We start from the raw sequence: 13,956 nt of genomic DNA, 5'->3' as shown, positions 1-13,956 counted from the left end.
TCGCCCTCAAACTGAATTTGACATTCTACCAGAGTAGAGGATCCTTAACTACGATATCTCTTATTAATCCTACTTAATTACTCATTACTAGATCTAAAATAGCCTGTTCCCAGGTAGGTCCAGCAACGTATTGCTCTAAGTAACAATCCCTGATGCACTCTACAAATTTGTCTTCCATGCTACCTCTGCCAATCAGATTTGTTCAGTCAATATGCAGTTTAAAATCACCCATGACAATTGCAGCACCCTCACCTGCCCAGCCATCTCTATTCTATTTAATTTAACATTTGGATGTTAAATATTTTAAAAGTGAATTTCTTAACTGTACTCCTCAACTGTAATAATGTCTCTTGATTTAAACCACATGGCCAAAAAGGGACACGGAAGAGATGCCCACCACTCACCTACCTGTTTTCCTGTGACGTCACACCTCGGCCCTGACAGGTAGAAGGAGCTCTCTGCTGCTGGTTTCTATCTCCCACCGCCACTGCCCTTCTCAGTACAGAGACTTAAATGTTAGAGAAAAATAAAAATCAGCAGAGAAAAGAAAATAAGAAAGTGAGTAAAAGCCCATCAGATACTCACTGACTAGCTCCCTGTGCACTCGCCGTTCTCTCCCCTCTCGCGCTGTTTGTAGGTCCAAAGTCTCACCCAGCCAATCACCTACCTGCTTCCCTATGATGTCCACTTACCATTACTAATCTATCTTACCAGTATTAATATCCTCTATTAATACTAAAATATTACCAGTACTAACCTCAGTAATAAATCTTACTGCTTTAAAATAAAACAGAACAGTAGACTCACCAGCTTTTCCTTTCTGCTTGTGTGCCTTAATTAAGTATAAGGTATTCCAGTCTATCTTAGGATAGTTAAAATTGCCCAAGATTATTGCTCTGTTGCTGTGGTATATCTCTCTGAACTGGCGAAAGGTGATGTCTTCTGTCTCACATCTACTGTTTGACCTGTAATACACACAAAAACATTTCTCTTCCTATTTCTTAACTCTTTCCATATGGATTCTCTATTAACACAACTATGTCATATCTTCCATTTTTATTAACTCTAATTTTGTTTTAATGCTTTGTGCATGAACAGGCATAGCACTCAATACTGACTCCAATTTTCTGCAATGTTGACCCTGGTAATCTACTTTTATTTTTTGATATCCTATCCAGTTCTCCAACAGATTTTAAATCTCTCACTACCTCATAGCTTGTTTCTTGTCATTTTTCTCTGATAGTTGAAATTTAGAAAACATTAAGCCTTCTACTTCTATTCCAGAAGCTTTATTAATTCTGCTCTTCCTCTCTACTCTCAAACCTAGACTTTTCCTGCTCCAATGCGATATTAATTTAAATCCTCCCTTTCTCTTTTTTTTTTCTTTCTTCTACGCATAGGTATGTATTCTATTTAGGTTCAGGTAAAGGCTATCCATTTGGTATAGCCCTCCCTCGTACCACAAAACACTCTCACGCCAAGAATGTAAACTTTTCACTCCTTCCGTCGCCATTTCTCGGTCTTGCTTTTCAGTCTAGTGTCTGAATCAAAATTGTTAGGTCAAAATCCTATAACTCCCTATCTAACAGCTCTATGGGAGTACCTTCACCACGTTGACTGCAGTGGTTCAAGAAGGCGACCGGCCTCCACTTTTTCAAGGGAAGCTATAGACTAGCCTTGCAAGCCATTCCCATAGTCCAAGAATGATTTTTTTTTTTAAAAAAGACTTATTGACTTCCCCTCTGCAAGTCCTAAAACATACTTCTCTCTATGTCACTGTTTCCATCAAGCTTCCTTTTCTTAAGTTTTTCCACTTGGTCTGTGTCGCTCTTCAGCCTGACATCAGGGTGGCAACATACTGCAAAAAAGGCAGTTTATAGCCCTGACTATAGAATGCACCCCCAACCACCTTTACAACCACTTTCTATTCTGTAGTCTACATGCTTCTCATTCCCTGGAGGGGTAATCCTTTTGCTCCACAGTATTGCTCAGACCATCCTCTGAGTTGCTATCACTGTCCACTTCACACTTGTCCAACACTAAGGGCTGAAATTTATGTTGGCGCCGCCATGTTCGGCGGCAGCAGCTATAAAGAATGGCAGCCCGCATGTGCGGGCCCAGTTTCATGGAGTAGCTGCGATACTTAGCGCGGCGGCAAATTTAAATGGCTGGGCGGACCATTACCCCTCCCCCTTGATGATGTGGAGGGGCCAGGTAGTCTGTACCAGCAACAACGTCAGGCGCCATTGTGTAAGGCGCAGATGCCATTTTTAAAGGGCTTTGAGCCCTTCGATTTTGTTTCAATATTTAAAGATATAGCCCTCTTAAATTTTATTAAAAACATTAAATTAATGTTTCTAGCCCCTCTCCCAACCCCCAACAGCCACACAGTTCATTCCTTGCCCTCTTTCCCCTCCTCCCAAAATACCTTGTGTACTTGACCTTCCCCCACCCCCTGCAAAGTTTATGAACTTTTCACTTCAACCCCTTCCCACCATTCCCTGCACCAGTCAGATTGCTTTGTCCTTACTCCTCACACCTCCTGCACTGAAATACTTACCTGCTCCCCCTCCCCACCAGTGTCCCGCATCGGATCTCCACATACGCATCACTAGTGTTCTCTGCACTGCTATTAGCAGGCTGTTAGCCTGAACTCCCCAATGGTACCAAACTCTCCCAAGAATCGCACTGCTTTCATTCACCTCACAATTATTAATTTTAATTTAATTTTATTCTTTCATGGGATGTGGGCATTGCTGGCAAGGCCAGAATTTGTTGCCCATGCCTAATTGCCCTTGACAACTGGCTTGCAGAGGGCAGTTAAGAGTCAACCACATTGCCGTGGGTCTGGAGTCACATGTAGGCCAGATCAGGTAAGGATGTAGGATTTCCTTCCCTGAAGGTTATTAGTGAACCAGATACGGTTTTATGACAATCGATGATAGTTTCATGGCACCATTATTGAGACTAGCTTTGAATTTATTAATTAATTTAATTTAAATTCCACCAGCCGCTGTGGTGGGATATGAGCCTGTATCCGCGGGTCATTAGCCTGGACCTCTGGATTACTAGTTCAGTGACCTTACTGCTAGGCCACCATCTTCCCCAATGAAGGCTGAACTCCTGCTGAGGTTTAATGCCACACTCTTGCGTCCTCTCAAAGCTCAGGAAAACATTAAATGACACGAAGAAAATCTCCAAGAGATGTGATGTTGTTCTATAAGAACATAAAATCCAGGCTGAGGAGGCCATTCAGTCCATCAATTTGAGTTCTTCAAGAGCCTGTGTGTGATTGTTCTATTATGGATTTCCTTCTCACACCACTTTTGATTCTTCATCTTTCTCCATTTCCCAGAAAAAAGCAGTGCTATTAATATCTCTTCAACCTTGAATACCCCTACTCAGTCTTTCTTTCTAATTAATTGCCTCAGAGGATAATGGTCCATGTACATGAGCTGTAGAGAACAAGGGCGTACCAAATCTAAACCTGTGTCTATCTCAGCCAGCATAATGGTTAGGTCATAGCTCCAACTCCTAACAGAATAAACCGTGAAAGTCACCAAGCTTTTCCACCAGACAGAACACTGTTGAGCCCATTCTTGTCTTGACCTGATGCCCTGTCACACATCCCTTTTCAGCAGGGATGATTGAGGAGAGCACTCTGGAGTTGGAGCCATGGTTAACATTTCAGGCCAATGACCTTTCATTAGAGCTTTGGCATAAGTCTTTATTTCTAACATTCATAGCTAATATGGTGGAGTCCTGGTTTAAAGGCCTGCTCAGGTCTGCAAATGAAACCCGACCGGGGCCTTATAGAGGCACATCCGACCCGAGCCTGACCCGGCCCGAGTTCTTTGACTTTTTCCCGCGCCCGACCCGACCTGACCTGACAACCGGAATATAATCAACTTTATTGAAGAGGTTGTACTCAACCTTGGATGGAATCGCTCACTGCAGACTAGTGCAGAGTCCAAATGCACGTTTCCTGCCTTGACGTTCTGGCTGTCACTGTGTCCGACCTGGCCAGAGCCCGAAAGCTGGACCCAGAAGAGCCACCCGACCCAACCCGAACCCGAAACGTATCATCTGGCCCAGTCGGGTTTGGGTCAGGTAGCCATGCTCCATCCTGGTTACTGAAATACAAACCGAGACAAAGACGAGAGTGGTCCCAAAGGAAGAGTGCTAAATTGGGGGAAGGCCAACTATACCAAAATTCGGCAGGAGCTGGGGAATGTAGATTGGGAGCAGCTGTTTGAAGGTAAATCCACATTTGATATGTGGGAGGCTTTTAAAGAGAGGTTGATCAGTGTGCAGGAGAGACATGTTCCTGTGAAAATGAGGGATAGAAATGGCAAGATTAGGGAACCGTGGATGACAGGTGAAATTGTGAGACTAGCTAAGAGGAAAATGGAAGCATACATAAGGTCTAGGAGGCTGAAGAAAGACGAAGCTTTGAAAGAATATCGGGAATGTAGGACCAATCTGAAACGAGGAATTAAGAGGGCTAAAAGGGGTCATGAAATATCTTTAGCAAACAGGGTTAAGGAAAATCCCAAAAAAATTCATATATAAGGAGCAAGAGGGTAACTAGAGAAAGGATTGGCCCACTCGAGGACAAAGGAGGAAAGTTATGCGTGGAGTCAGAGAAAATGGGTGAGATTCTAAACGAGTACTTTGCATCGGTATTCACCGAGGAGAGGGACATGACGGATGTTGAGGTTAGGGACAGATGTTTGATTACTCTAGGTCAAGTCGGCATAAGGAGGGAGGAAGTGTTGGGTATTCTAAAAGGCATTAAGGTGGACAAGTCCCCAGGTCTGGATGGGATCTATCCCAGGTTACAGAGGGAAGCGAGAGAGGAAATAGCTGGGGCCTTAACAGATATCTTTGCAGCATCCTTAAACACGGGTGAGGTCCCGGAGGACTGGAGAATTGCTAATGTTGTCCCCTTGTTTAAGAAGGGTAGCAGGGAAAATCCAGGTAATTATAGACCGGTGAGCCTGACGTCAGTGGTAGGGAAGCTGCTGGAGAAGATACGGAGGGATAGGATCTATTCCCATCTGGAAGAAAATGAGCTTATCAGTGATAGGCAACATGGTTTTGTGCAGGGAAGGTCATGTCTTACCAACTTAATAGAATTCTTTGAGGAAGTGACAAAGTTGATTGATGAGGGAAGGGCTGTAGATGTCATATACATGGACTTCAGTAAGGCGTTTGATAAGGTTCCCCATGGTAGGCTGATGGAGAAAGTGAAGTCGCATGGGGTCCAGGGTGTACTAGCTAGATGGATAAAGAACTGGCTGGGCAACAGGAGACAGAGAGTAGCAGTGGAAGGGAGTTTCTCAAAATGGAGACGTGTGACCAGTGGTGTTCCACAGGGATCCGTGCTGGGACCACTGTTGTTTGTGATATACATAAATGATTTGGAGGAAAGTATAGGTGGTCTGATTAGCAAGTTTGCAGACGACACTAAGATTGGTGGAGTAGCAGATAGTGAAGGGGACTGTCAGAGAATACAGCAGAATATAAATAGATTGGAGAGTTGGGCAGAGAAATGGCAGATGGAGTTCAATCAGGGAAAATGCGAGGTGATGCATTTTGGAAAATCCAATTCAAGAGTGAACTATACAGTAAATGGACAAGTCCTGGGGAAAATTGATGTACAGAGAGATTTGGGTGTTCAGGTCCATTGTTCCCTGAAGGTGGCAACGCAGGTCAATAGAGTGGTCAAGAAGGCATACGGCATGCTTTCCTTCATCGGACGGGGTATTGAGTACAAGGGTTGGCAGGTCATGTTACAGTTGTAGAAGACTTTGGTTCGGCCACATTTGGAATACTGCGTGCAGTTCTGGTCGCCACATTACCAAAAGGATGTAGATGCTTTGGAGAGGGTGCAGCGGAGGTTCACCAGGATGTTGCCTGGTATGGAGGGCGCTAGCTATGAAGAGAGGTTGAGTAGATTAGGATTATTTTCATTAGAAAGACGGAGGTTGAGGGGGGACCTGATTGAGGTGTACAAAATCATGAGAGGTATAGACAGGGTGGATAGCAAGAAGCTTTTTCCCAGAGTGGCGGGTTCAAATACTAGGGGTCACCAGTTCAAAGTGAGAGGGGAAAAGTTTAGGGGGGATATGCGTGGAAAGTTCTTTATGCAGAGGGTGGTGGGTGCCTGGAACGCGTTGCCAGCGGAGGTGGTAGACGCGGGCACGATAGCGTCTTTTAAGATGTATCTAGACAGATACATGAATGGGCAGGAAGCAAAGAGATACAGACCCTTAGAAAATAGGCGACATGTTTAGATAGAGGATCTGGATCGCTGCAGGCTTGGAGGGCCGAAGGGCCTGTTCCTGTGCTGTAATTTTCTTTGTCTTTATTATACATGGGCCAGTGAATATACTGTTGTGGCTTTCAAAAAATGTATCTGTTTGTTTTCCTTTTGTCAGGAAGCATTTCTTCATATAAAGTGGAAATCTGGAGTTCGCTTCCAAAAAGTTGTTGAAGTTAGATCAATTGAAAGTTTCAAAACTCAGATTGACAGATTTTTGTTAGGCAAGGGTATTGAGGGTTATGTAACCAAGGTGGGCAGGTGGAGTTAACATACACATTAGCTGTGATCTAATTGAATGGTGCAAAAAGATGAGGGGCTGAATGGCCTACTCCTAGTCCTGTGACAAAGAACTGTTAATGAAAATCTGTATTGAATGTGTTCATTCCTTTCAGACGCCGCAGAGGTAAATATGCAGTGGGTTCGGCCTGCATTGGAGGTGGGCAAGGAATCGCCATCATCATTGAGAATATGAAGTAAAGGAAAGGGGACACACAAAGAATGCTGTACTACAAGAACTAACCTACAGTATTCGGTGCTTGTTGCTGGCTTTGCTTTGTGATATCTGCTGCAGTACACTTACACTAAGGCCCTACTAGGCCTCCTTCAAAAACATTACCTGACCAAATTATTTGGCATTCCCTTTTTGGGAAAAAAGATTGGCAATAATGTAAACAGAAAGAGATGATGGCAATGCCTGGGTTGGTGTCAGCCAGCATTCTACTTGTGTGCAAAAAATCAATGGAAATTCTGCATATTATCACTGTTCAGGAATACCAAAGAACTTGTAATCTTACACGGGTTGTTTCTTTTTTGTTTCTGTTTTTAAACAAAAATCATATTTACCCAAGCCCATTAAATGTTCAGAAAATCTTCTCCAGCCGATGTGCACAGTGGTTCAGACCACAGATGGTTGGGAAACAGAAGTTAAGTTTGTAGGATCAAATGAAATGACTCACTATGCCTAAGAACATAGGAAATAGGAGCAGGAGTAGGCCACATGGCCCCTCAAGCCGGTTCCATCATTCAATAATATCATGGCTGATCTGATCTTGGCCTCAACTCCACTTTCCTGCCTTTTCCCCATAACCTTTGACTCGTCTATAGTTCAAAAATATGTCTATTCTCACCCTTGAATATATTCAATGGCTCAGCCTCCACTTCTCTCTCTGGAGAAGAGAATTCCAAAGATTTATGACCTTCAGAGAGAAGAAATTCCTCCCTCTGACTCAAATGGGGGACCCCTTATTCTGAAACTCTGCACCCTAGTTCTAGATTCCACCGTGAGGAGAAACATCCTCTCAATATTATCCTGTCAAGCCCCTCAGAATCTTCTAAACTCCAATGAGTATCGGACCAACCTGCTGAACCTTTCCTCACAGGACAACCCTTTCATCCCAGGAATCAACCTAGTGAACCTTCTCTGAATTGCCTCCAATGCAAATATATCCCTCCTTAAATAAGGAGACCAAAACTGTAAACAGTGCTCCACCAACACCCTGTCCAATTATAGCAAGATGCTCCTCCTGTTATACTCAATCCCCCTTGAAATAAAAGCCAACATTCCATTTTTCTTCCTAATTACTTGCGGTACCTGCATGCTAACCATTTGTGTTTCATGTATGAGGGCACCAGATCCCTCTACCTCAGCATTCTGTAGTCTCTCTCTATTTAAATAATTTTGTACTTTTCTAATCTTCCTACCAAAGTGGATAACCTCACATTTTCCCACATTATACTCCATCTGCCAAATTTTGCCCATTCACTTAACCTATCTATATCTCTTTTCAGACTTTGTGTTCTCACAAATTGCTTTCCTACCTATCTTTGTATCATCAGCAAATTTGGCTGCAATACACTCGGTCCCTTCATCCAAGTCATTAATATAGATTGAAAATCATTGAAGCCCCAGAACTGATTCCTGTGGCACCTCACCTAGTTACAGATTGCCAACCTGAAAATCCCCCATTTATCCCAACTCTCTGTTCCCTGTTAGTTAGCCATGGTAATATATTACCCCCAACACCATGAGCTCTTGTCTTGTGCAGTAACCTTTTATATGGCGCCTTATCGAATGGCTTTTGGAAATCCAAATACAGTACATCTACTGGTTCCCCTTTATCCACCCTGCTTGTTACATCCTCAAAGAATTCTAATAAATTTGTCAAACACTATTTCACTTCAGTAAAACCATGTTGACTCTGCCTGATTGCATTCCGCTTTTCAAAATGTTCTGCTACTACTTCCTTAATACCAGCATTTCCCTAATAACACATTTTAGGCTAACTGGCCTATAGTTTCCTAAATAACCAAGCACACAAGTTTAAAAGGAGGAACTCAGGAGTGCAAGGGGAATTCATGGGAATTTTTTGTCTTTTTGGTCAAAAGGTTTATGCAGTAGTTTTCCAGGGAAAGTCATTGGCAAAAGTATAAATGGATTATAAATTACATATGTCTGGAAAAAGAAGGAATTGACAGAAATACTTGCCTTCCAAGTATTTTTTTAAAAAATTGACATTTTGGGCCTTAGTCTATTCCTAATCCTAAAAATGATTGTTTTTATCAATGTTTTCATTTCTTGTTCCCTTCCCTGAAGCAGCTTCCATCAGCAGTAGAGGCAGTAATAGGCAGTCCTGAGACTTAAATACATAATTATCTGCTTGGGAATGCCAACACTGTGGTCACTAAATCACTGGAATTTTCCTTCAAGCTTCAATGGATTTATTCAAATCTGCTAAAAGAAAACAGCTTTTTATCTTTCCCTTCTCCTCATCGTCATAGAATCTTTCTTGGTGTTGTGAATGGTTTTTTTTGTTTCTTCTAAATTTTGTATAATTGCCAAGCCAAATCCATGCTGCTTATCTTTTTAAAATTAAATTTCCTCAATTTCACTCTTAAAGCAGTAGCTGGGTTTCTATTGACACAGATGCTGGAAGGCCTTAATATGTGTGTTCTTCAGTTATAAACTCAAACAGTGAATGTCAGCTGGCTATTTGACTACAAAAGGAATCACAGTTGAGCCCAGTGCTATGTTCATCTGGGATCATATTTTACTGTTTATGTAATATTAGAAAGAGGGTTTAACTTTTAAAAATCTCTCCATTTAGTGAGGATTTTACAGTAACTCCTGATATCCACAGACATACACTTCCCAATAAATAGCACCAGATGATCTAAGTTGGGAATCCTATATTTTTTTTCCCCCCCTCTGTGGCCCTGGCTGAAATGAGCTATCTCGGTACAGGGCTGGAGCCTGAGATCTAGCCCATATCGCTCATCACTACTCAGTATATTGCATTTAACGACAGAGCCATTAGGAGAGCCCCTACCTTTTGTGTAGGGGCTTTGAATTTTCTGGAAGTGCAGTGTAGTGGAGCGGAACCAAAGCCAGAGTACATCAGTGGGGCCTACCATGGACTGCCAACAGAAAAGAGGCCTGGCAAGGCCACAAAGAACACCCTGTATCTCACCTCTTTTGTTCCAACCAAAACAAGCGAGTCACTTTGGCTCTTTTATAAGCTTCAGCTAACATGAGGGCATAACAGGCAGAAAATCCTTCCCCTGCACACCACCCCCCCCCAGCCCTTTACTGGAGTTGAAAGGGCCACTGTAAATGGGGCAAATCCTAGCATAATTAGGTTACTCGCCAAATTACTGGTGACCCTTGAGTGGAAGTTGAGCTCAGAAATTACAGGGTTTAAGTATTTTTCTAAACTTTGTTTTGGGGGTGAAATTGTTATTTTGGGATAGCTTGCCCTTTTTTCCTGCTATATCCTTGAATCGTTGTACAGTATTAAGGAGGAAGCTTATTGAAAATGCACTTTGCAAATAATTATGCAACCAACATAACCTCTCTACAGCATGGACCACAAAGTAAAAGCACTGAAGTACCAAGTGTTGACCTGTTTGGAGCAAGGAGTGTGGCAAATTGGCTATGGAAGTTTCCAGTAATTAAGTGCAAATCATTTTTTTTTAATTTAAACATAACTTCAGTTTTTTGTGTGTTGTCATCACATCTCTATTTCAAAGCAACTCTAGTCAATGCCACTATCTTTTCTGGCTGCTGGTGGGTGGAGTAGCATCACTTGCCTGTACAGGTCAGTGATATGGTTTCTGCAGACATTGGAGATGGGTAGATGGCCAGAAACCAGTTTACAACTTCAAAATAATTGTTCATGTTTAATTGCACCTATGTTGTAGATTCTATTCTGCAGTCTAAATGGGCACTTTCATGCTGCAGCACCAGTAGCCTTGGGCTACATTGTAAACAGTTCTGTAATAGCAGCAAAGCATGAGATTTATTTTCCTTATTGTCAGTCTTGGGTATCCATTATTCTGTGTAAGGTCATGGGTATTCTCTGTGATATTTGAAACGACGAAGATAAGGGATTAGAATAATGATGACAAAGTAAATAAATCACAGCACTTTTTCTGAAAACTAAATTTAATTTCTAACTGTAACGCAATAGCTTTTCATTTAATGGTGCTGTGTCTTACATGCAGCAGTCTCTAATTTCACAGATGTTGCCCGCATCTCCCTCTAATTAGAGTTCTTACATCTCCTTTAAAATCTTCTATAGCTCTCAAAGGTTGTTCCTGAAAAAGGGCAGGTTGTTTCAGCAGAACATCCTATCTGTACTGGGTATGCACAGGAGGAAAGCTCTTTTGTTGGTCTGACCAATACAAAGTAAAGGAGGACAGAAGAAGGGGCAGCTAAAAGTAATGCTGACTAATGCATTGTGCATTTCCATTTTTATCTCAATTTCTAGCATTAATCAGTTTTTTCCTTTTACTTGGCAAAATTGATAGAGAATATTGGATGTATCTGAGATCTGTGACATGAAACTGTGCCTTACATAACTTGATCTACTGTTACTTTGTAAAGCAGTGATAGAAAATAAATAACCAATGATTTTGCTTTATTGGTGCCTTGAAATTGGTGCAATAATTAGAGTCATAGTTATACAGCACATAAACAGGCCTTTCGGCCCATCATGTCCATGCAGGCCATCAAGCACCTATCTATTCTAATCCCATTTTCCAGCACTTGGCCGTAGCCTTGTATGCTATGAAGTTTCAATTGCTCATCTAAATACTTCTTAAATGTTGTGAGGGTTCCTGCCTCTACCACCCCTTCAGGTGTTCCAGATTCCAACCACCCTCTGGGTGAAAAGATTTTTCTTCAAATCCCCTCTAAACCTCCTGCCCCTTACCTTAAATCTATGCCCCCTGGTTATTGACACCTCCACTAAGGGAAAAAGTTTCTTCCTTTCTACCCTATCTATGCCCCTCATAATTTTGTATACCTCAATCAGGTCCCCCCCCCCTCAGCCGTCTCTGTTCTAAGGAAAACAACCCTAGCCTATCAGTCTCTCTTCATAGCTGAAATGCTCCAGCTCAGGAACAATATTCTAATTAAAGAGTTAATTTGTTGATTTAAAGATACCTGGTTTGGTTAGCCTCATTCTGGGGTTAATAGATGATACAATTTGGCTGGGTCTTTCTTTAATTTGGAAAGTTAAAAATGATATGTTAGGCGATCTGTGGAGTGACGGGATTGAATTAACAGTGCGTTTCTCCCACCTATTTTGATTGGGGACTTTGACAGGAGTGGTCGGTCATAACACAGATCTCTATTTCAACTCCGCTTGCCCGCCTTAGTTTCATATCCCTTGATACCATAATCAAACAAAAATCTACCGATCTCACTCTTCAAAGCTCCAATTGGCCTAACATTCACAGCCTTTTGAGGCGGATAATTTCAGATTTCTGCTCCCTTTTGTGTAAAAAAAAAAAAAAGTGCTTCCTAATTTCACTCCTGAATTGCCTAGCTCTAATTTAAGATATGCCTCCTGTGTACCCTATTGAATCCTTTTTAACATTTTAAGCATCTTGATCGGCTCATCCCTCAATCTTTTATACTCCAGAGAACATGAGTCGTGGAGTCTTTTATGGCACAGGAGGAGGCCATTTGACCCATTGAGTCTATGCGGCTCTCTATGCAACAATCCAGTCAGTCCCATTCTCCTGCTCTATCCCCGTAGCCCTGCAAGTTTATTGCTTTCAAGTGCCCATTGAGTGTCTCCACTTCCACCACTCTTGTAGGTTGCGAGTTCCGGGTCACTGACGCTTGCTGTGTAAAAATGTTCTTCCCCATTGCATCTCTTGCCCAAAATCTTCAATCTGTGCCCCTGAGTCTTAGTACCATCAGCTAATGGGAACAGTTTTTCCTTGTTTACCTTACCCAAATCTGTCATAATCTTGTATACCTCTATCAAATCTCCCCATAATCTCCTTTTATCCAAGGAGAACAACCCCAGCTTCTCCAACCTAAAATCCCTCATACCTGGAATCATTCTGGTAAATCTCCTCTCCACCCTCTTGAGGACACTCATATTCTTCCTAAAGTGTGGTGACCAGAACTGGATGCAATGTTCTATGAACATACAAATAGATGAATTAGAGCAGAACTAGGCCATTTGGCCCCTTGAGCCTGCTCCGCCATTCAATAAGATCATGGCTGATATGTTTGTGTCTCGAATTCCACACTCCCATCTACCCCGATAACTTTTGATTCCCTTACCTAACAAGAAACTATCTGCCCCTGCCTTAAAAATATTCAATGACCGCCCCCCCACCTCCATCACCCTCTGAGGCAGAGTTCCAAAGTCGCATACCCCTCTGAAAGAAAAAATTCTCCTCATCTCTGCCCTAAAAGGGTGACCCCTAATTTTAAAACAGTGCCCCCTAGTTCTGGACTCACCCACAAGAGGAAACATCCTTTCCACATCCATCTTGTTAAGACCGTTCAGGATCTTATATACTTCAATCAAGTCTTCCCTCACTCTTCTAAACTCCAGTGAAAACAAGCCCAGTCTGTCCAACCTTTCCTCATAAGACAACCTGCTTATACCAGGTATCAATCGAGGAAACCTCCTTTGAACTGCCTCCAACGCATTTACATCCTCCCTTAGATAAGGAGACCAAAACTGCATATTGTATTCAAGATGTGGTCTCACCAATAAACTGCAAAACTGAAGCATAACATCCTTACTTTTATTTTCAATTCCTCTTGTAATAAAGGATAGCATTCTATTCGCCTCCTTCATTACTTGCTGTACCAGCATACTAATTTTTTGTGATTCATGCACTAGAACACCCAGATCCCTCTGCACATTGGAATTCTGCAGTCATTTTCCATTTAAGTAATATTCTGCTTTTTTATTCTTCCTGCCAAAGTGAGCAACTTCGCATTTTCCCACATTATACTCCATCTGCCAGATTTTTGCCCACTCAACTTATCTATATCGGTCTGCAACCTCCTAATGTCCTCTTCAGTAAATACTACCCTACCTATCTTTGTGTCATCTGCAAATTTACCTACCATGCCATCGCTCCCATCATCTAAGTCATTGATGTAATAGTAAAATGTTGAGGCCCTTGTGGGACTCCTCTCGTCGCATCCTGCCAATCAGAAAAGAACCCATTTATGCATGCTCTCTGTTTTCTGCCAGCTAGTCAATCTTCTATACATGCTAATATGTTACCCCCTACACCATGAGCCTACACTTTGTGCAATAACCTTTTATGTGGCACCTTGACAAATGCCTTCTGGAAATCCCACGTACAGT

The 13,956-nt window shown here is 42.2% G+C and overlaps 1 protein-coding gene across 1 annotated transcript in view; it reads left to right on the top strand.

Moving 5' to 3' along the window:
- The window catches only part of acaa2 (acetyl-CoA acyltransferase 2), a 73,763-nt gene extending 62,516 nt beyond the window's left edge, over positions 1-11,247 (top strand). The window contains exon 10 of the mRNA XM_068030526.1: positions 6,721-11,247. Within this exon, the coding sequence (XP_067886627.1) occupies positions 6,721-6,805 (85 nt within the window). The 3' untranslated portion in view covers positions 6,806-11,247. The remainder of the gene's footprint in view (positions 1-6,720) is intronic.
- The last annotated feature ends 2,709 nt before the right edge of the window (positions 11,248-13,956 follow it).

This window comes from Heterodontus francisci, chromosome 1 (genome assembly GCF_036365525.1).
Source record: "Heterodontus francisci isolate sHetFra1 chromosome 1, sHetFra1.hap1, whole genome shotgun sequence".
Taxonomy (NCBI): domain Eukaryota; kingdom Metazoa; phylum Chordata; class Chondrichthyes; order Heterodontiformes; family Heterodontidae; genus Heterodontus; species Heterodontus francisci.
Note: the sequence above shows the minus strand (reverse complement) of the source record. Positions and strands in the feature narration are given on the sequence as shown.